This window comes from Mustela putorius, unplaced genomic scaffold (genome assembly GCF_011764305.1).
Source record: "Mustela putorius furo isolate JIRA1106 unplaced genomic scaffold, ASM1176430v1.1 tig00001012_pilon_pilon_pilon, whole genome shotgun sequence".
In the NCBI taxonomy this organism is placed as follows: domain Eukaryota; kingdom Metazoa; phylum Chordata; class Mammalia; order Carnivora; family Mustelidae; genus Mustela; species Mustela putorius.
In genome coordinates, this window is record NW_025421531.1 from 2,052,472 (window position 1) to 2,079,718 (window position 27,247).

The window sequence follows — 27,247 nt, forward strand, 5'->3', positions numbered from 1 at the left end:
CCCCTGTAAGCCTCCAGGGTGAAGAGGGACCACCCCCCAGATCATCATTCTGAGGCAGCAGCATTAATCTGATGACAGACCATCTGGACTGGCTGCCTGGTGGAGTCCCGGACTTCTCCAGTAATCGGGGCCCCCAGGTGTCCCTTATTGTCTCCAGCAGTGAAGCGTGCCCCACTCTGGCAAGGCAGCCCAGATTCCTCCAGCTCTGCCTTCAGCATGAATTGGCACCTTTGTGCAGGTTAAGGCTTGGAATTTGGTAGATGTCGGGTACTTCCAAAAACCAGTCTTGGGACGCAGCCTCTCCCAGTACTTGCCCTGTTTCAGGTCCTTGGCAACCTTGACGTGACCATCCTATGCGTGTACAATCTGTACCCCATCAGTCACACTTGGGCACTGGGGCCCCCCGACCTGTGAAGCTGGTGCCCGTCTGGAACCACCTGCAGAGCCTCAAAATGGAGGGGGACCACTCCCCCCGGACACGGGTCTCAGGGGATGCCAAATGGGTGACAGTCCCCGAGTGCACTTACTCTCGGCTGGGTCCAGGGCTTCTGCGCCAGCGAGCTCCCACGTGTTTCTACTGCAGGCGACCCTTGCCAGCCTGCACAATCCAACTCTGTCAAGTCAGTCCAGATGCCTCCAGCTCCGCCTTCAGGGAGAACATACACATTTGTGTAGTTTAAGTCTTGGAATTAGGTAAACACTAGGTACTCCCAACGGCAGCGTCCTGTTACCGTAAGGCCTATCCTGATACTGCCCTACTCCAGGTGCCTGGCGGCCCTGACCTGCGCGATTCGCGCATGTGCAGTCCGCCCTGGATCAGCTGGCTTTGGCCTGCAGGGGGCGCTCCAGGTCCGTGGAACTCCCGCTGGATCCCGAGCACTTGATTGGCCGCCGGGCCTTCCCCTTGAAAATCTTTCTAAGGTGGCAGCTTTTAACTGGCCACAGTCAGTGCCCATGCGTACTCGCCTTTTCCTGGGGTTCCAGGCTTCTGCCACAATCCCCGCTCACAGGTGTCTCCTGTTGGAGGCTACCCTAGCCAGCCCGCACAACCCAGGCCTGGCAAGACGGGCCAGATGACTCCAGTTAGGCCTTCCCAAGGAATATGTGCATTGCATAGGTTAGGTTTGGAATTATGCCGAAGCCCTGTAATCCCCAGAGCCCTCCCCATTGACCTGGCCTCTCCCGACACTTGCCCTGCTGACATCCTTGGCTACCCTGACCTGCCTGCCTGTGCATGCACAGATCACCCCTTAAGACCCAGAAGGCCCTCCAAACCTGTGGAAGTCTGGCCAGGCCCCGAGCATGTGCAAAGCTGCTGGTGCAGAGGGAACCCATCTTCTGAAAATCACTAGGGAGGGCAGGGGGGCAGGCAGCTGCAAAAGGATGGCAGTCGGCCCCCATATGGACTGGCTGCCTGTGGAGTCCCGTGCTTCTCCAGCGATCAGGACACCCAGGGGTCTCTTATTTAGTGGCTACCTCCAGAAACCCACCCAGACTCACCCTGGCAAAGCAGCGCAGAGTCTTTCAAGTCCGCTGTTAGGAGGAATATGCACCTTCTTGGAGCTTCAGCCTTGGTATTAAGCAGATGCCAGGTGCACCCAATAGTCCTCTCCTGTGGCCCGGCCTCTCCTGACACTTGCCCTCTCCCAGGTCCTGGGCTACCCAAACCTGTGCAACCCACACCTGAGCAGTAACCATCCCATATATCAACCTTGGGCAGACCCAGGTTTTCAAGTTCATGATAGTCCAGCCAGGCCCCAACCACTTGCATAGCCACCATTGTGGAGGGAGCCCACCTTTCATAGAGCACTCTGAGCTGAAAGCCACAAAAGGGCACAGTTGTTCTGCATGTGAACTTGCTGCCTGATGGTGTCGCACCTTCTCTAGGAACCAGGACCCCCATGTGTCTCCAAACAGAGGAAAGCCTGTATGAACAGCCAGGCTCCTTCTGGCAAGGCAGTTAAAAAATCTCTAGCTCTTTTAAATTCCTTGGATTTAGTAAATACAGATTGAAGATGAAAGTGGGACAGTGAACCCATCCATGTAAGGAGGCTCAGTCAGTTCAGCATCTGCCTTTGGCTCTGGTCATGATCCCAGGGTCCTAGGATCAGCCCCAAGTCGGGGTTCCCATAGCAGGGGAGTCTGCTTCTCCCTCTCCCTCTGCCCCTTCCCACCTCTCTTGCTCACTCTCCCAAATAAATAAAATCTAATATATATATATATATATATATATATATATATACACACACATACACACATATATGTGTACACACACACACAAAATCTCTAGCTCCGCCTTTGGGAGAAAGGTTCACAATGGGTATATGGGCTTTGCACTTTGGGCTTGCACCTTATACCCCCAATATCTCCCTCCTGTGGCCTAACATCGACGTGGTGCAGGTATCTAGCGACCTTGACCTCTGCATCCCAGACACGCCCAGTCTTCACCCTGGCAGCTACCTGTGGGCTGCTGGGGACAGTCCAGGCCCTCTGGAACTCCAACATGAACCCAATAAGCTGAATGGCAGTAATGGTGTCAAGCTCCCCCAGTAATTAAGGCTCCCAGGTATCTGACTCCAGTCAGCCACCTGCCCTGTCCATCTACTCCAGCTTTGCCTTCAGCAGAAATACGTGCATTTGCATAGGTCAAGGCTTGCAATTAAGCGAATGTCAGTCAGATACTCCAAATAGCCCCCTCCTGTGGCCTGGCCATACCCCACATTACCTGGTCCTCAACCTAGCAGCAGGCCTTTGGCTGCTAAGGCCCTCCAGGCCTTTAGAAATTGGGTAATTGGGTGGGAGGCCAACTACATGAATTTCCTTCAGGTTTGAGGGAACCCACCCCCTGAAAAATCTTCTGGGGTGGCACCATTAAACTGACCACAGTCGGTGCCTATAAAGTCCTGGGCTTCTCCAGCCATCAGGCTCCCAGGCATCTGCTATTGGAGGAAACGCCAGCTAGCCCTCCTGGGTGGATCTGGAAAGGCAGTCCAGATTCCTCCAGCGCTGCCTTCAGCGGGAATGTGTGCCTTTGTGCCCATTAAGGCTTGGAATCGGGCAGATGTCAGGTACTTCCAATAACTGTTTTTGTGACCCAGCCGCTCCCATGCTTGTCCTGTTGGGGTGCCTGATACCACCCTCTGTGCCACTGGCTCATATACGTTCTGAATACCATCAGCCACCTTCAGGCAGCCAGGCCTGACAGCCTCTAAAGTTAGAGCCCCTCGTCAACCCCCTGCCTAGCCTCACGGTTAGAGGGAACCCACCCTCCTGAAAACTGGTCTGAGTCAGTCCCTAAAAAGAAGAACCATCAGTCCCCAAGCGAACCTCCTATCTGCTGGGGTCCCGGGCTTCCACGGCCATCAAGACTCCCAGGTGCCTCTTCTTGGACGATGCCCTGACAGGCCTCCATGATCTAGCCCTGGCAAGGCCGTTCAGATACTCCAGCTCTGCCTTCGGTGGCAATATGTGCAATAGGGTAGGTTAGGGCTCGGAATTAGGCAGCTACCTTGTAACCCCAAGAGCCTGCTCCAGTAACCAATTGTTTCCAGACGCTGACCGGGGTCAGGCGCTCCCTCCACCCTGAGCAGTGCTGCCTGCACATGCGCAGGACATACCCCCCACCCAAGCCGGGCTGGAGTGGGCGTGGCCCTCAACCATATGGAACTCTGGTCAGGCCCCACCCAGCTACCAGCATAGCCACCAGCAGTGTAGCCTTCTGGTAATGGCTCTGAGGTGGCAGCTGCAAATGGGCAGCCCTCAGTCCATATGGACCTGCTTGCTGCCTGCTAGGTACTGGGCTTCACCAGAATCAAAGACTCCTAGACATCTCCTAATAGAGGACACCCTGTCCTGCCTGCCACCAGGCCACACCCTGTCAAGGGAGCTGAAAAACCTCCAGCTCTCTGCTTGGGGTGAATCATCCATAATGGAAGGTAGATCTTTAATTGGGCTGATGTGCTCTACCTCCTAGGGCTCCTCCTGTCATCCGGCCCTTCCCAACCCTTGCCCTGGGCCTAGTCGCCGGCACCCCTGGCCTTCACGTCCTGTGCACGCACCATATGAGTTCCAGCAGCCACCTTTGGGTTGGCGAAGCTCTCCAGGTACCTATCGGCAACCACCTTCGTAGGTGCAAAGGTGGAGGTAGCCCAACACCGAAAATTGTTCTGAGGTGCCCACTGGAATGGCAGTAGTCTTCACCTGAACTTACTTTCCGCTGGTGTTCGGGCTCCTGCAGCCATCAAGGCTCCCAAGTATCTGTTATTGGAGGATATCCGGCCACATCCCTGTACCCATCCTAAACAAGACGGTCCAATTCCTCCTGCTCTGCTTCCAGGGGGAATAAGCATATTTGTTTAGGTTAGGGCTTGGAATTTGGCAGATGCCTTAAAAACACAAGAGTCCACTCTCGTGGACTCTTAGGACACTTGCCCTGTTCCAGACTCCCTTTATGCCTGCACAGTCTACACCCTGTACTGGGGCACTGCCGCAGGAGCAAGGCCAAACGGGCCACCTGGGATCCATGATGGCTGCAGATGCCCAGAACTCCAGCAGAGAGTGAGTCTACAAGGGGACAGACTGTTGCTAATTTAAAGCTAGCAACAGTTTTCAAGTGGTGGCCACCCTCCATCCTAGAAGCTATTCAGGTGCCTTTGTGCACATTTAGGTCCTTTGCATCTGGCCTGAGCTCCGTAGGCTGCTGAAGCCCTGCTGATGGGTGTGGATCACAGAAGCCCTGGTAGCACAGGTCAGGGAGTGAGGGACAGGGAAAAGCACAATGTTAGGCAAGTCTGGGTCATAAGAGTGGGCTGCTGGGAATATCTAGCATTACCTAACTCCAAGTCTTAATCTACACAATGTGCATATTCCTGCTCAAAGCAGAGCTGGGGCAATATGGACTGCCTTGCTAAGGCAAGGCTCGGCAGCCTGGCCAGGGTATCTTCCAATAACACATACTTGGAAGGCTTGATTGTAGCAAGAACGGGGGACCCCTACGGGGAGCAGGTCCCGGGGGAATTTGGGGGTGTACTCTCTCTTACTCTTGAGGCAATGCCAATGATTAGGGATGGGTCTATTTTTCTACCCTACCCTGTAGGGTGCCCGCTGCCTAAGGGCAGCTTAAGTGGTGTACTGTGCATGTATGGGCCTTGAAGGTCAGGGTAACCAGAGACCTATTCAAGGGCAGGTGTCAGGGGACCTGTGTAATGGGAGTGGATAGTTAAGGGTACGAGGCATCTGCCCAATTCCAAGCCCTAACCTCCTCAAATGTCCCCTGAATGCAGAGCTGGAAAAAACTGAACTGCCTTTCCAGGGTCTGGTCAGGCAGACTGGTAGGGTTTCAGAAAAATAAGACATGGTTTTAGTGTTTCAATGAGCTAGATTTCTGTGTTTCTGAAAAAAAAAATAGCAGGTGCATTTTCTGGAGCTCAGGTAAATTTGAGGTCAATGCAGTTGGGGGAAAAGGGAAAGCTTCACAGTTCCTTTCCAAATGATTTTTTAAAGATTTTATTTATTTATTTGACAGAAAGAGAGCACAAACAGGGGGGAGCGGCAGGTGGAGGGAAAGGGAGAAGTAGGCTTTCTTGCCAATCAAGGAGACTGATGCATTGCTCCATCCCAGAACATCGGGATCATGACCTGAGCAGAAGGCAGACGCTTAACAGTCTGAGCCACCCAGGCGTGCCTCCAAATGATTTTTTTTAAATGCTTTCCAATTTTTTGATTCATATGTCATATTATGTATTGGCAGAGCGTGCTATGAAGAATAATTCATAGCAATGAAACTATTTTAAATTTAACCTACCGACAGCTATCTCGTCACAAAATTGAAGGTGAATATGGCCACAGGGATATTTTCTTACTCTATGCATTTGAAACAGCTGAGATCACATTCTGAATGTCCCATTGATTTCTGAAGTCCCTGGAATAGCGCCATTTTTTTCTTTGTTAGTTTCCTGATTTTGCAGATACATTGGAACCAGCTTCAAAGGTCAGGCAGGCATCTTATATATTTGGCTAATCCATGTTAGCTAAATCTGGCTTTAGCTATGTGGAGAAAGATAAGGGCTATTTTGAACTACTTTTGAGCAGGGCTTTAGAGGGGAAGGAAGGACATGAATCATATGGGAGCTGCTCAAGCTGCTCAAGAGGGCACAAGATATCAGCTCAGAAAGGGTGAGGAAGCTCCTGTTAGATCCTTTATTGGACTTTAACCTACCCCATTGTTTAACCCAGCCAGACTGTTATGAAACAGGGGCTCTTTGCAGAAATACTGGAAAGTGTTTAAAACACTACAGTCAGAGATCCATGAAGCTTCAGCACCTCCAAGGAACCCTTCCTTCCTTGACCATGGGAACAATAGGCTAAAGATAAAGGAAGCTTCTGTTTCCCCCCTCAGGAGCAGGAAGGGAAGCAGGAATGCTTCAGGCTGGCTCACAGAGGTATGTATGTCTGAAACCAGAGATGTGTTCCTCTCAAAGCAGTGATTCAGAATGAGGCAAGAAAACTTGTGGGGGCAAGTCCCATTTGAATGTTCAGGGCAGTAAAGTGGTCTAGGGTGTCCACATAAGTACTAAGAACAGGGATTATTCAGTAGAATTTTGCAATCATGGAGCTGGAAGGGACCTCAGTAGCAATCTAGTCCAAACTTTTGTTGCCATGGAACTCTCTTCAAACAAAAGCTTCCGCAGGAGCCCTAACACAAACCCATATGAAAGCAGGATTGCTGGGGTGCGGCTTGGAGGGTCAAAAAAACCCACAGAAGCTTATTTATGAAATTAGAATAACTTTAAGAGCCGGGGGAAGTTTTATTGATGTCATTGAGCAGCTCAAGCAACATTGGTCGCAACGCTAAAAGTTCCCCAAACAGACACATTCTTAGTTTACAAAGTGAAAATCCTTTGACTCTTTAAGGACATTTTACTTGGAGGCATGAGAACAGGGAATATGACTTTTAGTCACACGGAAATGAGCCTCGGATGGAAATTTTCAGATTTAGAGACTATGCTACGCTGGTTTGGGACAATGAGTCTCCAGGCCCCACTAGGTGGTGCCCCTGTTCGGCATTTTGAGAACGTTTGTTTCTCTCTCTTTGGGCCTCGGGGTTTCGTGGGTTCCAGGAACTCCGATTAGATGCCACGCACAAGAGAACCGCATTTGCGTTCTTCTATTTTAACCTCCTTCCGTCTCACTTCGTTCCAAGGATCGAAATCCATGTAACATTAGGGTTTACTGAGGTTTCTTCACTTTTTCAGAAAAGGAAGAAACGAACTCCCTAAATATTCCTAGGAAAAAAAAAAAAAAACCAACCCAGAGCCTTCCGGGGGGCCTACTGCAAGCCAAAGGCAGGCTGGGAGGTTGGACTTCCTCGAAGATCCTGGAGAAGCAGGGATCCCGTGGCCTCAGTTTCCTCTTCGGAAAAATGGCTCTTGGCGCCCTACCATCCGCGGCGTCCTGTGGCGGGGGAGTCCGATGTCCGCTTAAATTCTGGATCCTACTTAAATCCGTCCAAGGGGGATGTCCTACGGTGTGGTCGCTGACAGGAACAAAACGATGTTCGGGAGCGCTGGCCCGGTGTCACCGAAGTGTCACTAAACGTAGCTTCCTACGTTTTTATTATAGCTTTCATTGCCCTCCGGCGGGGGCGCGGGGGGAGAAGCCCCTCGGTGGGAAAACCTATGGAAATGACACGTTTTTTCATTCATTGTTTCACACATCTTCAAGGGAGGTTTTAGAAGTTCAGGCTACAACGTGCTGAAGGACAATAGACAGTGAGGGGCGGGCCGTACTTCTGAGGCAGAAATTGCGGGTTTCACGGCTACTTCCACAAATCCTCCGTCCGGGCCTTTCTCCCCCCAGCGGCAGCGGCTCCCCGCCGCTCACTCGCCGCCAGAGAACACCCGCCGCACCCGCGACTGACGTCCCGCCCGGAACCTCCCGGAGCCCTCGCGAGTGGCCCAGGCCACCGCCGCGCGGTGGGGCGAGGCCTCGGGCCCCGCCCCCCTGCGTCACCGCGTAGCGGCGCAGAGGCGTTTCCCGGGGCGTGCCGCGGTTGCTAGGCGACCACACCGCTCCCCCTCCCACCCCTGCTGCTCTTCTCCCCACTCCCGGCCCAGCGAGTCGCGAGCGAAGGCGCGCGGATCTGCAGTGTCTGGACGAGATTCCCTCGGGAAGCGTCGCGGTCCCGGCGGCAGCCGCCCCAGCGCAGGTGGACCCTGCACTTCGAACCCTCCAACCGCCGCCCCTCCCCCCGGGGGTCCCGAGCTAGCGGATGGGAGGCACGGCTCGCGGGCCGGGGCAGAAGGATGCGGGGCCGCCCGGAGTCGGACTCCCGCCCCAGCAGCGGAGGTAACGGCGCCGCAGGGTAACGGGCTGGGGGCGTCCGAGTGGGCGGCTGGAGCAGGCTGGCGAGGTCGGGGGGCGGGACGGGGGAGGCCTGGACTGAGGTTGGAGTGAGCCGCTAGCAGAAGGACGAGGGAAGGGTTCTGACCGCCTCCGGGGGACGGATCCACCCTCTTCCCCTCCGTCAGCTCCCCTCCCCCGCAAGCCCACCGCGATCGGGGGAGGGGGCTGGAGCGGAGTTACGAGAAGCAGCCCTAGATCGGGGATATGGTAAGGAACTCTTAAGAACCTGGGACGTTGTGTGGGGCTTTTTTAGCAAACTGTGGAGGTAGGGAGCACTACCTTTCACGGAAGCCCTGTTGCTCAGAGCAGATAACCAAGGGCTGAACTCTTGGGGTTTTGCCGTGAGGGGTGCGGTCGGCTTCGGATATGCAGGTGAAGGGTTGTGCTGAGTAGGGCTTTCTGGGGATCCTATTTTGAGAGATTCTCCACCTTGCATTGTATTTTACGCCTAAAAGGAGACTAGGGACACCCCCCCCGCCCCCGGCCCTGCGCTTCGTTTGCATGCAGACTTCCTTCGGGTGATTTCCTCTGCCTATTTATAGGAATACTTGCAGGTCTTCAGTGTCTTTTTCTCTATAAAGGTGGACGCCTCTTCCATTTTATTTATTATATTCATGCTGTTGGCAAAGACTCAGTCACATCCCGAATTTTGGGTTGTCAGAGAAGCAGTTTCCAGTAAAGATATAAATAATGCTATCAGAATGTGAGCTAGTTTTTAAAAAGAATATTCCAAAAATATTTGTACTGGACTTTTTAAATTATTCTTTGTGTTTCTATAACACATCAATGAAGAAAGCTCTAGAAGCAATTTTACAAAGCAGTTTCTAAAGGCAACTTTAAATATTGAAATTAAAAAACTGAAATAAATATTTCAGCATATTTTAAAAGATTTTTAAAAATTCTTCCTGGTCATTATTATTGAATTTGTGGTGTATTATGTAAAAATGATACACTGAAAGACTGATGTGTATAACTGGGAAATTCATATTCTTAGTGGTAGATGAAATACATTATCTAGGACCACCCTGTGGATTAAATAAAATAAACCCTCTCCCTCTTCAGTTGTGGAGACACAGTGCTAAAGAACAGAGGTGCTCCTTAATCGTTTAGCATTTAGCTTCCACCATCCACCAGAAAATGAAGTGGATATAGAAGTGAAATTCAGTACATTTTGTAATTTAGAGAATCCCTTTAGTATTTGTTGTGCTTTTCCCTGTATGTTTCTACAAATTAGGTAGATGTTAAGTAGGTACGTAAATAAACAATAAAAATAAGAAAGCCCTAAGACCTTTCATTTCTTGTAGACTGAAACTATTCTTCCCATATAACGTATGGAAAACAAGGTCAGGGAAGAAGTTAATACAGCCAGTGGTAGAGCTGAGATTAGAATCCAAGTCTCTGATTTTTAAAATATAGTTACCTCTGCCTTTTTTTTTTTCCCTCTTTCTTTTCCTGTTCTGTTAGCTTTTAGGCTTCAGATTTCAACTAGCCTCTAGTTGCAAGTAGTAAGTTAAATGAGATCCTTTTGATAGTCCCTATTTTAATTTTTTTAAATATTCCAATTTTAATTAATCTCTACACCCAATATATGACTTGAACTCACAACCCCAAGATCAAAAGTCACATGCTCTATCATCTGAGCCAGCCAGGCACCCTGAGAGTCCCCCTTTTTTTTTTTTAAGAACATTCACAAAGACAGACTTGTTTTAACTATTTCAAAATAAAAACCTAGAAATGCTTCCCTTTAAAAAAAAAAAAAGAAAAAAGGAAAATTGGGCTTCCTCTGTTCTTTTGCCAAATACCCCAGTTGTTTGTATTCAATGCCAACATGCAGTGTAGACATTTATTTGTATTAGTTTTTTGTGGCAGATGTGAGGCAATAAAGACACAGAATGTTTTGAAAATACAAGTTTATATACTTAAGTTACTGATGGATTTATCTGTAATCCTTTCAACTAGATTGGGGGATGGTGTCTATGATACCTTCATGATGATAGATGAAACCAAATGCCCACCCTGTTCCAATGTACTCTGCAATCCTTCTGAACCGCCTCTGCCCAGAAGACTAAATGTAAGTAAATGAAGTTGTTCTTTGCTCTCTAGTTGTCTTGAAAAGAAGGAAGTGCTACTTAATGCCCAAGGTACAGTTTCATCTCGCTGGCAACCCAGACTCTTTTGTTTCCTTTTGGTTTCTCTTGACTTTGAAATAACAATTGCTATGTTCCCACTTTAGCTTTATAGAATGATTTTTATTTGGAGCTGCACTTATTCCTTTCAATCACGGGGATAAATATATGGCATTAGCAAAAAAATAATAAGCTACTTTTTTTATATAATTTTTTATTTTTTATAAACATATATTTTTATCCCCAGGGGTACAGGTCTGTGAATCACCAGGTTTACACACTTCACAGCACTCACCAAAGCACATACCCTCCCCAATGTCCATAATCCCACTCCCTTCTCCCAAACCCCCTCCCCCCAGCAACCCTCAGTTTGTTTTGTGAGATTAAGAGTCACTTATGGTTTGTCTCCCTTCCAATCCCAGATTCTTTCATTTATTCTTCTCGTACCCACTTAAGCCCCCATGTTGCATCACCACTTCCTCATATCAGGGAGATCATATGATAGTTGTCTTTCTCTGCTTGACTTATATCGCTAAGCGTGATACGCTCTAGTTCCATCCATGTTGTCGCAAATGGCAAGATTTCATTTCTTTTGATGGCTGCATAGTATTCCATTGTGTATATATACCACATCTTCTTGATCCATTCATCTGTTGATGGACATCTAGGTTCTTTCCATAGTTTGGCTATTGTGGACATTGCTGCTATAAACATTCTTTTATCGAGGGAATGTTTGTTTTGTTATAGAAGGATATAGGCTGTGTGTTGTAAAAACTCATTTTAACAAAAACCAGAAATCGAAAATACCCCTGAATTCATAGATCCGTACCTATTTTCCCCTGCAAGAGAGAAATGCAGTCCTAGCTTATTAGTATGCTACAGAGAATCACTTTATGGACCATAAATAAAACTTGAACAGTACAGTTTGGTTTTTGATGAATTTAATCATTCTGGAGCTTGCAGACATTTAGCTTTTGACACTGTTTTACTTAAGGTAATAAAAAAATTAATTCATATTCCCTCAGGGTACACAGAGTAGTAGGGAGAACAGGGTTTGGACAAGTTCCAGGATAGGGAAAAGCTATCCCGTGACTTTAACATTTGCTGTATATATCATCTAATGAACGAATTGAATAACTGAATATACTAATTTGTAATTTCTCCTTCACATTTCTGCATCTAAGACCTCAAATTGTTTCTATATTCCAAAAAATATTGCATGCATTTTTCATAGCCCTCCCCAACTTTTTGTCAGCTTTTGCTATTAAAGTCAATCTTTTCACTAGTTCTGAGGCTAATAATATTACAGAGTATTGGCTAAATATATTTAGAAGGCTGGTCACCCTATTTTTAACCTGTTCTCTGGAGTACAGTAAGTTTCCTTTCCATTCTCAGCAAGCTTGTTTCTTTAATATGTGAAAAACTTCTCAGAGCTCCAGAATCTCATACTCCTCTGGTTGACCTCAGTTTGGTTTTTTATTTTGTTTTGTTTTTCTAATTAACATATAATGTATTATGTATTATTTGTTTCAGGGGTACAGGTCCATGAATCATCAGTCTTAAACAGTTCACAGCACTCACCATAGCACATCCCCTCCGCAATGTCCATCTGACCATCAGTTTTCTTGGTTACTGGCTGCCCATTAGCATGTCTCTGTGGGAAACTTTTTGCAGTTGGGCTGGTTCATTAACATGTGACTTAAAAGTTCATTTTAACTTCAATTTAGAGTTAGCCAATGCTAATCATCTCCCAGCAGGTCAATTAAATGGTATGTTTCAGGGTCAAAATGAATTTCTTAATGTATAATATACAGAGTAACCATTTTGAGGACATAGGACTTTCATTCGAAGGTAATGGTGTCTCTGCATACTTTGCTGAAATATAGGCTCTTTGACCTCTGTTGACATGGAAAGACCTTTCTGACATGACTCCATCCCCAGACCCTGTTGCTGTTTTCACAAAGCCTTTAGGCTTCATTGTTTATCCAAGATGTTCTTATGTTCTCATTGTATACCATAAACCATCTGCATATAGGCTTTTATTGGGTTAAGTTTTGTGTTGCAGATTTAGGGTCAAGAGCTAGGGAAAGAGAATGGAGTGTTTCCTGTCTGGATGAGAAGTATATGCCTTCTCAGAATTTCTCAACAAGATCTTCAAGACTCTATTAACACAGCTGAGGATTCTATTTGAAATGTCAAGAGCCCTTCAAGTTAACAGCATATGTGAAGCATTCTTAAACAAAACATGATTAATCTGGCATTATCTGTCCCTGTGGGATAATTACATAATTATAAAAATAATTAGTATATAATCTGTATTGCTCAGTTATTGTGATTATAACTAAAGACTAGAAATATGTAGTATTTTATAACTATTATACTTTAACATGCATGCACATTGTAGATTCTCCTAGAACAATGAAAGGAAGATTTTATTTATAGCACAATAGTCTTGATACATGATTGATTCAGGCCAGTATTTGAGTTATGTACAGGAAAGGAAAGAAACCTAAGAAGAGAACCCCTCCCTGTGTGGAAAAACTCCTTCCTGTAATTCTTCAGATTCACTGGAGACTCAGACCTTGAAAATCCAGAGTGGACTGTACCTGGAGCATGGTTTTCTTCCTGGGAGCCACACTTCCAGAGAGACATGCAGTGCAGCCCACGTTGAGAGTGTGAATAGGATAGGAAGCAACCAAGCAACCCTGTAAGGGAGAGGATGTGGTGGGTTGATGAGCCCAGGGAAAAATGGTGGGGGTGGGACAGCCCCCTTCAAGGATGTGAAGGACTTTTACATGAAATTTGGACACTTCTGTGTAGTTCCAGAGGGCAAACTGAGACTCAGTTTACACGGAGTGAGATTTAGGCTCACTTCAAGGAAAAACCAGAGTCAGGAAATCCAAACAACATCCCTAATTTTATTGTAGTAGTTCGATGCAAATTAAATTTCTGTTCTTATATTAATGTTCTGTGCCTGAGACCCTCTCTTTATCACAAACAGAAATGAAGACCTCCAGAGCCGGCACAGCCTTACATGTAGGCAGAGTTGGTAAAATACCCAGGGATGGACCCTCAAATCCCTTTCCTACCAGCTTGTCATTGGTGACCTCGGTTCTGGAGGGTCATTCCTTTGGGTTAAGGCATTGATCTGTTAAAGTTCTAGTAACTTGAAGAGGTGACACCTTAAATTGTAGAGCAAGTTGAAAGCAGGTTTCTTGCTGGGAGAGAAAGTGGGTGTGGGATTTCCGTGCACCCTAAAGGAAGGCCTGTTGTGGGGGCTATCATGCTGCAGGAGACGGGAGACCTATTTAGTGCCAGATGTCTGCTGGAGGGGGACTGGAGATATGGAAGGAGGTCCCACAGAGAGAAGAGAGAAACTGAAAGGGCAAAGAGAAGGCACATAGTTTAAGCCTTGATATATTGAGAATTTTGCCAAATTATTACCAGTGTTTGTAAAATCTTTTATAGCTTGTAAGGGTCATTCACATATATTATTAATTATAATTTGGTTCACACAGCATCCTGCAAATTGGTATTATTATGCACATTTTATATATAAAGAAACTAAGGCTAAGAAACTGGGCGAAAGGTCAAGCAACCTGCCCAGGGACTTAAAGCTTTTAAGCAGGATAGCCAGGACTCCCATAGACCTCTCTCTTCTTCAGCACGTGACTCACAGTAAATATGTAGAAGCACTGAAGTTAGGTGTAAAAATTTTAAGGAAAACCGTCTGGGATGCAAGCGGAGTTTCGCTTTTATTATGTAAATCTCCCTAAAACCAAAGAATTTTAATTCCCTCATTCTGCCAAACCCATCGCCTCCTGGATTATAGTTCCTTGAGAACCCTTGTTTCTTGTTTATTTGTGGGTTTTTTTTTTTTTTAAAGCACTTGTAATAGTGAACAGTGAGGGTTCCTGTGACCAGAGAGACGGATGGGACCCTCTTCTGTTTTTTCAGCCCTGAGGACAGAAAGAGTCATTTGACTTCTTACTGATAAGAAACATGTTGTGTAATATTTACTACTTAGCAAGGTATTTAGGTTCTGTCTGCAGGCCTGTTTTATTTTCTTGACCAGTGATAGTTCTCCATTATGGTATCAGAGATTTTTCTCGGTGCATATATCATCTCTTTACTCAAACACTGCTTGCCAAAGTGTGGCTACAGTTTTATCGCTTGCCTCACTTTTGTGTGCTATCAGGTACCACCCGGTTTTTGTAACTACAGGACTCCCTAAATGTTCAAATTGATAGAAATGACCTGAAAGGAGCAGGCAGGAGTGAATGTCCGGCTCTTAAAAACTACAGCTGTATATAAAATTGGCCAACACTTAAATTGTTTCTTCTTTTTTTTTGCTGCTATTTATGTTTTCTCTTTTATATTGTTATTTAGATAATAGGCTTTGTGCTGTTTTCTTAGGTTATATTAAAATTCTGTTTTTTAAGGATATGGCCACTTTGGATCATGACCTTTTCATTTGTTTTCTTCTTTCCTTCTAGCACCATCTTGAATTTTCCTTAGTGTGTGTGTGTAATTTTTTTGTATTTCTCTTTTTTGCTTTTCTTTTCCTCCATCTAATTTCATAGAATTATATTTCATCTCAGAGGAATAAGTAGAGCTTTCTTCAGTGAGTTATGGTTTCTTGAAGGAGAATGTTAAGCAAATTCAAGTGTAAAGAGTAAAGTGCCTTTATCACATAGGCTTTTCCTTGGAAGAATGGGTGTAGGTGTAGGTTAGAGACGCAGAAGAGAGACACTATCTCTATAGGAAAGTTTTAGCAGAACTTCCCCCACCCCTCCCGGGGCCTTGGATTCTCACTGTTACTCATCAGATGCATAAAGAATTGGCCCAGAGGATCTCAGGAATTCTCTTAGGCTTAGAACTCTTGTGATTCAGTGAGCTGAACTGCAAGCATTCAGTCATTTTTGAGGGGGGCCTGGGAGTAGATAATGAGGTTTTGCTTGATTCCAGGCCACAGCCATGATTCAGCCCTAGTGGAGAGTAGTAGAAGTGCTGGTAGAACCCAGTGCCAAGTTGTGTCTGTGGGAAGGGTGCTGGACTGACAGAAGACCTGGGTTCAAATAGTGCCTGGTCCTTCGTGGATTCTTTCTCTCCTCTTTTTTTTTTCTTTTTTCTTTTTTTTTTTTAAACAGAACACTTTAATATGCATATTCTGATGTATGCCCTTAAGAATTGGTGAGATACTCAAAACAGTAAACAATAGGAGACAGTCTGTGTATAATCAAATGCCAGATCACGTGGTACAGACTTGAAAAGCTACAGTTAAGATACGAGGTTAATTCGCCTGGGCTTGGAGTAGTTCCAGATGGAAGGGAGGGGACTTGAGTTGGAACTTGAAGGAGTGCAGGATGAGGGGGGTTGGGTAAGAGGACTCTCACTGGAAAGACAGACCTATTAGAAGGAACTTAGCATGTTTAGGGTTTGGTAAGAAGACCGTTTGTTCTTAAACAAAGCAAGGCCTATACTGGGGGTTGAGGTGGCCAATTGTACTCCGGGGGTCTGAAGATCGGTATGACACAAGTCTCTGTTGACTCCTGCCTCTCATCTCACTTTTTGGGTAATTGTAACCTATGTGACTGGACAGTTCTGGTGTGGTTCCGGCCGGGGACAGGTTCTTTCATCCTTCCCCTATTTTTAGTGGCTTCACCATCACATTCATGTTTCTTTTCCATAGATCACCACCGAGCAGTTAACCAGAGATCATACTCAGCGCTTTCTGAGCGGAGGTGAGGTGAAGGTAGAACAGCTGTTTCAAGAATTTGGCAACAGAAGATCTGATACTCTTCAGACAGATGGCATCAACGACTCTGAAAAGTGCTCTCCTGCCGCCTCTCAGGGTAAAAGTTCAGATAGCTCCAATGCGATGAAAGCCAGCAGTTCTGCCAAAACATCCAAAGCAGTGCCCCTGACTCCCGAGCAAGCCCTGAAGCAGTACAAACACCACCTGACTGCCTACGAGAAGCTGGAGATCGTCAACTACCCCGAGATTTACTTCGTGGGCCCAAATGCCAAAAAAAGACACGGAGTGATCGGCGGGCCCAATAACGGTGGCTATGACGATGCAGACGGGGCCTATATTCACGTGCCTCGTGACCATCTAGCTTATCGATACGAGGTGCTGAAGATTATCGGCAAGGGCAGTTTTGGGCAGGTGGCCCGGGTCTACGATCACAAACTTCGACAGTACGTGGCCCTGAAGATGGTGCGCAATGAAAAGCGCTTCCATCGGCAAGCCGCTGAGGAGATCCGGATTCTGGAGCATCTTAAAAAGCAGGACAAAACTGGGAGCATGAATGTCATCCACATGCTGGAAAGTTTCACCTTCCGGAACCACGTTTGCATGGCCTTCGAATTGCTGAGCATAGACCTTTATGAGCTCATTAAAAAAAACAAGTTTCAGGGTTTTAGCGTCCAGTTAGTTCGCAAGTTTGCCCAATCCATCTTGCAGTCCTTGGATGCTCTCCACAAAAATAAGATCATTCACTGTGACCTGAAGCCAGAAAACATTCTCCTAAAGCACCACGGGCGCAGTGCGACCAAGGTCATTGACTTCGGGTCCAGCTGTTTCGAATACCAGAAGCTTTACACGTACATCCAGTCTCGGTTCTACAGAGCTCCCGAGATCATCTTAGGGAGCCGCTACAGCACGCCTATAGACATATGGAGTTTTGGCTGCATCCTTGCAGAACTTCTAACAGGACAGCCTCTCTTCCCGGGAGAGGATGAGGGAGACCAGCTGGCCTGCATGATGGAGCTGCTCGGGATGCCACCACCGAAACTTCTGGAGCAATCCAAACGTGCCAAGTACTTCATTAACTCCAAGGGCCTACCTCGCTACTGTTCTGTGACTACTCAGGCAGATGGGAGGGTCGTGCTTGTGGGGGGTCGCTCACGTAGGGGGAAAAAGCGGGGCCCCCCAGGCAGCAAAGACTGGGTGACAGCACTGAAGGGATGTGATGACTACTTGTTTATAGAGTTTTTGAAAAGGTGCCTTCAGTGGGACCCCTCTGCCCGTTTGACCCCAGCTCAAGCACTGAGACATCCTTGGATTAGTAAGTCTGTGCCCAGACCTGTCACCATCGAAAAGGTATCAGGCAAACGGGTGGTAAATCCTGCAAACGCTTTCCAGGGACTGGGTTCCAAGCTGCCTCCAGTTGTCGGAATAGCCAATAAGCTTAAAGCTAACTTAATGTCCGAAACCAGTGGTGGTATACCTCTGTGCAGTGTACTGCCGAAACTCATTAGCTAATGGACAGTGCTGTGCTCAGAGATGTATATGTTTGTATTTTTAATTATCTTGCAGACCTGAACATGGGGGAAAAAATACAGGCCCATTGGCGGATATGTTTTTGTTAGACTAGATTTTTTTTTTTAACAAGGCAAAACATTTTTATATGATGTAACAGAACTCTTCAAGGGCTAATTACCTAACCAGCCTGTGTTGGCCATCCTGGAATGTACATTAAATGACTTTTTATAGGTCAGTGCATCTTCGTTATTGTCGTCAGATGTACATCACCTTACGTATGCTGCTACTGGTTTAAGTCCCTTTTTCTCAAGATACAAGGTGCCCCGGGAAGTGTATCCTGGCCACTCGTCACTTCTCATCCCCCTCAGCCTCTGTTCCAGAGGGGTAGCTTGGGACACAGCCGTGGTTCTGGATGAGAGCCGAAGCTAGCCCTCTTGCCCCAGCAGGCTGTTCTGTGGGCTCATCCCAGGTGAAAGAGCTCGGCAGAATATGAGGCAGGGGAAGGTTCTGGAAGTTCTTAGTCACTTGAAAAAGTGGTGTCACTGCTCCTCAATGACTCATTTCTCTTTCAATCCTGTGATGTGTGCTGTTTTAATTTTATGTTGTTATTATTTTTATGATTTTTCTGCTTCTGATATGTTTCCTGGGAAAGGCATTTTATAGCTATCCTAGCCCTTTACCAAGCACTGGTTTTAAAACTTAAGTCCTCTGTATCACTTTACAACCCCACCTCACCCCTGTCTCCAGGGAGCATAAAGCAGCTTCTTTGCCTCAGATGACTGTTAAGGGAGAAGCAGCAGGTAAACTTCAGTTCCCGAGTTTCTCGGAACCCTGGAGACCAGCCAACTTGCTGCATTTCCATGGACTTCTTCCCTATAAAAGTGATCACTCTCTGAGAAATCTAACCATGGCCCAGAGCCCACCCTCCTCTCTCCCCAGCCCTCTGCCGCTTCAGCATGCCACAGTCTCCCCACCGGCCATTTAAGCCGAAGACTGCCCCCTAGGTGCTGAGTGAACTTCAGCTATAAGACAATCCAGGTGCTGGCTGTCAACCATTTCCTTTTCCTTCGCTTGAACATCCTTTCTTTTTCTCTGCTAAGATTTCAGCGAGGGCTGACAGTAAAGCTGACTGCTAGCCAGATGTCTTCCTTGGAAGGGCGGAGAAGGCACAGTAACTCAAAACTCAGTGCTACTGTGTCCTTCCCCTCTGCTTCCACCCTCCTCCAAGAGTGTGCCCGAGCTTGGTCCTCAGAGCGGCCTCTCTGAGGTAGACCGTTGCTTTCTTCAGCACCATTCCCAGGATGGCCCAGTTCCATTTTCACTCTAGAACTTAGTCTGCGAGCTCCTTAAGGTCAGAGATCATAAGATCGCCGGGCAACACCGTAACCAGAAGACGAGAAATGCCAGGGGCACATCACTGAAGGAACTCCTGCCTCAGAAGTACTCTGGTCTCCACAGCATGGGCTGTGAAAACGGAGAGTGACCCGATGTCCACAGCATGGCCTTGGCCGCGGGCATAAGGGTTCAGACTGAGGCCTTGGCCTCTTGAAAAGGGCACATCCTGGTGCTTCTGGTGCCTGAGCAATGGCACATTTTAAAACTTGAATCACTTCCTTCCCTCCGGGTTTACCGAAGGCAGTGGGAACACACCCACACTCCACGTCCCTCCAGCTCCTGCTGAGCCCGCGGCCCCACAGAGAAGCAGCGCAAGCAGCCGCCACGTTATCTCGGCAGAGCACGTGTCGGGGTTGTTTTGCCCGTTGTTATCAGTGTGGAAGACCTGCTCTTAAGCAAACAGCGTTAAAAAAGACGGCTGCCCCAGACACATCTGCCGTGCCCAGAACCGGGATGTGTTTGTCGGAAGCAATCTCCTGGGTCAGCCCACGCCGTCTGCCGCGGGGAGAGGAGGCAGTCCGTGGCTGCGGTGGTCACGTGGTCCGTTTCAGTGCATTGAGTAGATAGATTTAGGTTCCTGGAACCAGGCCGAGGACAGGCTGTAGACAACTCTGACGCCATACAAATTCTAGAAAGCTCTGGGAAGGCGGATAGATGTGTTTCTGCCTAGGTTTGGCAACCTGGAGAGTGACGCAGAGCAGAGTCATCGGGCTGGCTGGGGCGCCGTCTTCCGCAGCCGAGTCAGGTTTAGGGAGAGTGGGCTGCTTTAAAACGAGCCTGTTGTACCAGATGGATCTGGGGAGGTTGATGAATTGGTTTCAAGTTTAGGGCAAGTTGTCATTTTTAGAAGCTGTTACCCGGTGCCCCCTTTTATCAGCCACTGTTAAATTGTCACTTGGATCCCTGCCCATAGCAGAGTGACTGAACTGGATCAGAGTTCGTGCAGAGATTCAGGCTATCTCCCTAGCAGTCACTGAATGGCTCTGCAGCCATTTTTGTTCTTCTGGTCATTTTTTTTTTTTTTTTAAGATTTTATTTATTTGACAGAGATCACAGTAGGCAGAGGGGTGGGGGAAGCAGGCTACCTGCTGAGCAGAGACCCTCCCCCCCCATGTGGGGCTCTATCCCAGTACCCTGGGATCATGACCTGAGCCGAAGGCAGAGGCTTTAACCCACTGAGCCACCCAGGCGCCCCTTTTCTGGTCATTTCAATTAAACAGCTCAAGTGGGTTGGCTTCTACTGATTTTTAAGTTGAACGAATCAATGGAGTTTCCGAATTGCTATTGCCACCATGAAAAGAGTGGGTAGGAAGTTTTGTTTTACCTTATTCCTAGAGTCATTCTTTTGCCCCCCAACATGGGACATTGGCTAATCCAGCTAATACCTGCTCCTCGTATCAGACTCTTTCCTACCTCCCAGTGACTGATCTGTTCATTCATCACAGGCTATCATGGTTTCCTTTACTGGAATGTCAGCTTCAAATGGGCGGGCCCACGTCCTCATGATGCTCAGTGCACCGGCTGTAACGCTGTCAGTCGTGTGCAGGTGGTCGGGGTTCGCTTCCCTCCGTGCACTAGGAAGGTGCTCACGTCTTGTCTTCTTTTAAATTGACCCACATGATCTCTTTTTTTTTTCTTTTTTTAAAGATTTTATTTATTTATTTGACAGACAGAGATTACAAGTAGGCAGAGAGGCAATCAGAGAGAGGAGAAAGCAGGCTCACCACTGAGCAGAGAGCCCAATGTGGGGCTCGATCCCAGGACCCTGGGAATATGACCCGAGCTGAAGGCAGAGGCTTTAACCCACTGAGCCACCCAGGTGCCCCAGACCCACATGATCTCTAATCTCTCCTTTTTGAGAAAGGGTAATCAGAGGAGGATTATGTGAGGACATCTGGTCTAGCACTTGGCACCTTGATAATAGTGAAAAATACAGCCAGAACCTTAACTGTGACTTAAAAGATTCTGTTTCTGTCCCTCAGACACTCTGAAGGAAGAGAGGGTGTAGTATGGCTTTTCTCCAGAAGACTTTAGTGTATGACTATAGGAGCATGCTTTAGTCCTCAGTGGGGGGTTTTCTTGGCTTTGGTTTTTGACTTTTGGGTTTTTTTAGAGGGAGAGAGCAGTGGGAGAGGGGAGAGGGGTAGAGGGACAGAGGGAAACTTAAGCAGGTTTATGTCCAGCTTAAAGCCTGATGCGGGGCTCTATCTCACAATCCTGAGATCATGACCTGAGCTGAAATCAAGACTCTGATGTTTGACCAACTGAGCTACCCAGGTGTCCTGAGTTTTCGGTGTCTTAAGAGGGTTTGGGACAGACGGGTTAGCTGGCGAATGTCATTATACTCCTAACTTTTTTGACCTTTAATCTGTTAAGAATGGGGTTTGTTGCATGATCAAAAAGCAACAGAACAAATGATTAAATAAAAAGTTCAACCACGAAACAGTTTGGATCTGCAGCAGCTGGTCGTGTTGAAACACTGTTTTGCCTAATTCCTAAGTAGGCATAATTAAAGTTAAATGCTAAATTTTAAATAGCAGCTGATAAATGCTGAGCTTTCCTAACAATGCTCCTATTGGTTTAGTGAACCATGGAAAGCTTTTAATTATTTCTCATGCATCTGTTGTTGGTTGTCCTCAGCATGGAAGCTGGAAAAGTGGCAACGATCATTCTGGACTGCCTCTGGATACTTTTTTCTCCTTTGAGAATGAAGGAAAAGTACTGAACTTTTGAGCCAGGCGGACAGAACATGTTTTTCTCCAGGTCTCCCATCATGTTGGAGATGACTGGTCCGTAGAGTGCTGTAACTTAACTACACGCAGAGCCACTGCAGTCATCTGTGATATGAACAACCTCAAGTCTCCAAATAAAGAGAGGGACAAGATAAGACGAGAAACTAGCACATCAAGGAACAGTTGTCCTCTGCCAGGATCAGCCTCCCCGTTTTCAAGAATATTCTTCATACCCTCAGTTGAACATGTCCCGCTTTCATCTTCAAACTGTATTTCCTGAATCCCAGGAATTTAAAGGAATTTACCTCCAAACCTGGCCTTCAACTATAATGCGATTAGGGGTAACCCTTTCCAAGTGTCTATTCAAGTATGCCCACTAATTTCAGTGAGGTAAGTTTGTAAGCGTCACAATGAACCCATCCATGTAAGGACTAAAAGCTTTGGCTCCTGAGATCCATAACCCCTGAGATAAGCCAGAGCCACAAATACATCGTCTAGACTTTGAAGGAGAGAATATGATTCTTAATATAGCTCACCAACCGCTAAGTCGTGCCTAGACTGTCATCATTTTTCTATAACAGGAGAAGCCTGCCTGCCTGTTGACTAGAGAGAGTCTCCCCTCCTCTGCCACCACACAAATAAGCTAAAAAAGAAAGAAGGGCCCCAAATCGGGCCAGATGGTGACCCGTGACTGTTTCAGCTCAGGATGTCAGCCTCTAAAGCATCACGTTTGAATCATTTTGGTATCATGGGATTCTATCATTGTTCCTTTGAATCTGCTGACACGCTTCCTCTGGGAAGTGTAGCTTGGCATGGATGAGTCAATGGATTTTGTTTTGTTCTGTTTTGGGGTGGGGGGTGTTTGTTTTTTAAAAAAATAAAGATGAAATGCTTTGAGACTTTTTCAGCATCTCCTGATTGTTTCAAAACCAAGTCTGAGGACGTCCCTAGCTGGTCCTGGGTGCTATACCCTGAGAGGTTCCCAGCATGCGAGTGGGCACCAGTCATGGGTTTTCAGCGCTGACAATGATAAAGAAAATGCTCAAAAAAGGAAATAAAGGGGTAGGATGAGAGACAGCTACAGTTCTTGTAGCTCCCCAGAGCCTGGGGACATACACCCTGGCTTTGTGGAAAAGGGAGATGGGAAGCCATGTAGGGCTGGCCATGTTCCCAGGGGCCCTACACATCCGCTCTCCCATCAGGATTACTGACATTTAGCCTTCAGGGGCCCAGCCTTAAGGGTGAATCCTATCAAGCAGATTCAAGGAGTACAGTTTTATTTCAGAAGTTTCAGTGTTTGTCTTGGGCCAAAGCCTTGTACCACTCAAGAACTTAAATCCTCACAGAACTGAGAGCATAGAAGGAAAGGGAAACAAAGTTCTTACTGGCCCTTGGGCAGTCTCGCTCCTGTCTGCTGCTGATCTTGCTCTGGGCCATGATGCCCCGGCAACAGGAGCCCAGTGGCCACCGAGCTGGAGGACTGCCTTCTGCCGTCCTTGAATCGTCCCCTAGATTCTTGAACAGGCTTTCTGGGAGCCTGGCCTGAAGCTGGAGAAGGGCCTCCCGTGCTCCCACGAAAGCAGCTGCAGGGTCAGAGAAACTACAGCCGGGCACAGTTCTATCAGCCTTCCTCCGCACGCTGTCCACATTCCCCCACCATCTGGTATACCCCAAGCCAGGACAGCCGTGGGGCTCTTCAGAACTCAGAGCTTAGAGAAGGCGATGGAATGGCACTGGGAACACTTGGTGTGTTGCACGTTGCTCTTCATTACCCAGGAAGGCATTTCAGTCCAGAGGCAGAAACCTGAGTGACTACTGCTTGTCGGTAACAATGCTGAGGTCTGATCTTGATCTTTCCATAGCCGGAGCCTGGCCACAATTTGACCTTGTTTTGCAAAGGTTGCCCAGCCCTGCCCCTGCATCTGGCGGCTGACAGGCTCCTGATGCGCGAGGATACCCAATCGGAACTAATACCATGCCCAGGGTGGAGCTCTAGCCCAAACGTCTCTGCTTTCTGAAGCACGTCCATACAGGCCTTTGTTCGTGCATTTATTCTTTCAACACTGACTGATTTATTGAGCAACTGTGGGAGGCTGGGGGGCGGGGAAACTCTCCAATGGCCTTTGTCAGGGATGGGAGTATCCACAGCATCTTGGCCTGTTGTTCATAGGTTTTGTTGTTTTTCAAAAGCCAGGCAGTGAGCTCAGAGAGAACTCCCAAGTTACCATTGCTCTGTTCTGGTTTTATTTTATTTTTAAAAAAAGATTTTATTTATTTATTTGACAGAGAGATCACAAGTAGGCAGAGAGGCAGGCAGAAAAGAGGGGGGAGCAGGCTCCCTGCTGAGCAGAGAGCCCAATGCGGGACTGGATCCCAGGACCCTAGGATCATGACCTGAGCTGAAGGCAGAGTCTTTAACCCACTGAGCACCCAGGTGCCCCTCTGTTCTGGTTTTAAATTTATGAAAATCGGTAAGTGAATGGGGCAGGAAGGGGAGATGGATTTGGAAGAGAACGTTCGGAGTCTCCGTGGGTGGTGTGCGGCTTGTGTCCTGAGCTGACGGAGGAGAAAGATGGGGGAGGGGAGGTGTGAAAGAGCCACTTTGCCAGAGCTCTCCCTCCCTCCATTCCTGTCCTGGACGATGCGATTGGGGTCACCCTCGGGGTTTCCCTAGCATGATTTCTAGTCAGGGTTTTGCCTCCTGGTGCTGATTCTTCAGACCTCCATTCTATCCCGAATTAACTCTCCCGGGCACCCACAGGGGAGGAGGAAGGAGCAGACCCCAGAGTCCCCTACCACTCTTCCCTCTCTCCCGACTCCTTCCCAACTCGCTGGCTAGCTTTGCTGTTTTCTCCGGTTGCTGTACCGACATGGTTTATTTAGCTAACATCCTCAAACTCTGTCGGAGCCTGAGACCCCGGTGAACGTTTGGGATGGATTCAAACTTCCTCCCTGAGATCATGTTCTGCAGTTTCTGATCAGCTGCAGTCCCATCTCGGTCAACCGTCTTCATTCAAGAGCCCCCTTTCTTCTCCTTGGATCCCCCAATCGCTCTCCGCTTCCAAATGCTAGAAGAATCGCCCAGGCAAAGCCGCGTGAGTGAGACGGGGGTGGCTTCCGACTTCTCCGCGGCGCCAAGCAGAGGGGCGGACCACAGGTGCTTCCCCTTCACCCTGCCCGGATCACAGGGGTCGGGAGCTTCCGCGGCCCGTCTTCCTGCAGGGACAACTGTTTCCCATCCGCATCGTCACCCTCCCCCCCAATCCTACCCTTTCCAAGCCCAACCTGGACCGAGGCCGCTGCATTTCAAAGAGAGAGTAATCCCTTGGTTCGTTCTTTATTCCCAGCCCTGAATTCTGCTACCCACCCACCCCCCACCCCCCCGGAGAAAGGCACAGCCTTAGCCCGGAGAGGCTGGGTGGAGCTGAGACTGGGGGACAGGGCAAGGCTGGGGTTTCTCCCACCGAGGAGTCGCGGTCGGGAAAGTCAGAAACCGGGGAGGCAGCAACAGCAGGCCCCCGGAGCCCCGGGAGTGTCCTTCCCTCCCCCGACAGCTAAGCTCTCGGCAGAGCCCCCCCCCACCCCCCCAACGCCTGGCCCTCCTTTCTATTCCTGCCTTCTCCATTCTTCTCTCCTGCATTCTGGGTCCCAGGCGCTGGCTGGGCAATTCAAAAGTGAGGAAGACATGAGTTCTTGCTCTAAAAATTTGGTGGAAGTTAAACAAAGCTCAGGCAGAGTTGAGATTCAAGTAGATATATATGTTGTAGACACGCACTAGTGCCCTAAGGAGGAAAAGAGAAAAAGAAAGGAAGGGAAGAGAAGAGGTGGGGATGGGTTTTCGTGGTGGCTGCCCCTCGCGGTCACTAGTCATGACCTTGTCCCACACTACCACCCATCCTCCGCAATGCCTCCCGCCTGAGAGATCCTGAATGAATGGTGCCCAGGCTCTTCCTAACACACAAAGTGAGAGAGACTGAGCCCCATACTGGAGACACCAAGCACCCTGGTCCCCTTGGTTAGTCACTGAGCCATGGTTTAGAGACAGACTCTCCTCTGCTGCTATCAAAAGAAGGTGCCCGATTCAACCCCCATTCCACCCATGCAGTGTTTATGGTGCATCCTCAGTGACTCTCTTCCTCTGCCCCCAACCAGCTCCCCAGAGGTGGCCACAGGGGGGGCTGATATTTTTACCTACAGGATTGAGACTGGGGCAATTCAGTGGCGCCAGTTGAGGCTTAAATGCAATGAGAAATCCCCACCCCGCCAGCTTTCGCCTGCAGAGAACCCAGTAGGAAATAAATAGTGCTGTGTGCCCAGCCTGGAGGGCTGGCCTGCATCTGTCTGCCTGGACCAAAGCCAGTCACATGAGCCCAAGCTGGTTAAAAAGAGAGCTCCGGTAATCTCCCAGCTCAAGTGTCTCAATCTGGCATGAGGAGCTGTGTGGGCAAGGATGCCAGCTCTTCTTTATGGGGCCTGGGTGGACGGGGAGGAGCTGTGGGGAAGCAGTGCGAAGGGGCAATTCAGGCCGGGGAGGGAGCCAGCCAGCCAGACTTCACCCCAGGCGAGGCTATCAGTCCCCAGGTCCTGGCACTGGGAAAGGGTGATAACCCCCAGGCGGGCAGTGTAGGCAAAGGAGATGAAGGGAGAAAAAGGTTGACAAAAGTGCCACGAGTCTTAATTTGGCCAAAGCTGTTGCTTCCAGTGGGTGTTCATGGGCGTGCAAACACACACACACACACACACACACACACACACACACATACAGAGCTCATGTGTTCTCTTCCCAGAGTTTGACATCCTGTGTGCGTGCGTTCCTGCCCCCACTCCAACCTTCCCAGGATGAATGTCTACAGTTGATGACCCTCAGCGGTACACCTGTCTGCTCTCCCTTCCCCCACTCACCTTCTCCTGAGACTCCGGGACTCAGGGCAAAGGTTGCTTCCCTTCTCTAGACCTCAGTTTCCCTTAGGTGGCCGGTTTGGGATCTGGCTCTCAGGGCCCCCTGGGCGATCTAGGGCAGCAGACAGAGAGAGGCTCCCGGGATAAGAGGTTTACCAAAGTCCTGGAACTAGGTGAAATGGTTCAGCACGCTAAAGCCCTCCTTGTTCAGATCTGAGCTTTTGAGAAGTTGGGGAACCTTGAGCCAGGAGACCTGTTTGCTCAGATCCTGCTGATGGGAAAAATGCCCCATGTATCATGGTGGAAAATGTGGAACCCAGGTGCACCTGTCATTGCAGGGGGTGTCTGGATGGCTGTTTGGGGACTGCAAAGGGTCAGAAAACTTGCTCCCTGAAGGATGACATGGTCCTGTGGAATGGCGAGGT

At 48.2% G+C, this 27,247-nt stretch overlaps 1 protein-coding gene and 1 long non-coding RNA gene across 4 annotated transcripts in view; one reads left to right on the forward strand and one right to left on the reverse strand.

Moving 5' to 3' along the window:
- The window catches only part of LOC101673289, a 101,015-nt gene extending 100,225 nt beyond the window's left edge, over positions 1–790 (reverse strand). For both annotated transcript variants that reach the window (XR_001180077.2, XR_199708.3), the window contains exon 1: positions 528–790. This is a non-coding gene — a long non-coding RNA (uncharacterized LOC101673289). The remainder of the gene's footprint in view (positions 1–527) is intronic.
- Positions 791–8,066: 7,276 nt separating this feature from the next.
- On the forward strand, positions 8,067–22,825 carry DYRK3 (dual specificity tyrosine phosphorylation regulated kinase 3). Of its 2 annotated transcripts, none has more exons than XM_004756194.3 (3): positions 8,067–8,346; positions 10,363–10,474; positions 16,222–22,825. In XM_004756194.3, exons 1-3 carry the CDS (start codon positions 8,270–8,272, stop codon positions 17,794–17,796), a joined length of 1,764 nt encoding a protein of 587 aa, XP_004756251.1. In that variant the 5' UTR covers positions 8,067–8,269; the 3' UTR covers positions 17,797–22,825. The 2 variants fall into 2 exon arrangements, with proteins under 2 accessions (XP_004756251.1, XP_012913557.1); XM_013058103.2 differs by lacking the exon at positions 8,067–8,346 and adding an exon at positions 8,371–8,610.
- The last annotated feature ends 4,422 nt before the right edge of the window (positions 22,826–27,247 follow it).

What these genes read in the sequence shown, in the direction of transcription:
- DYRK3 (XM_004756194.3), top strand. Translation starts at nt 8,270, where the DNA reads ATGGGAGGCACGGCTCGCGGGCCGGGGCAGAAGGATGCGGGGCCGCCC. An exon ending in CTCCCGCCCCAGCAGCGGAG is followed by an intron (nt 8,347 to 10,362) that starts GTAACGGCGCCG and finishes CCTTTCAACTAG; the next exon opens with ATTGGGGGATGGTGTCTATG. An exon ending in CTCTGCCCAGAAGACTAAAT is followed by an intron (nt 10,475 to 16,221) that starts GTAAGTAAATGA and finishes TCTTTTCCATAG; the next exon opens with ATCACCACCGAGCAGTTAAC.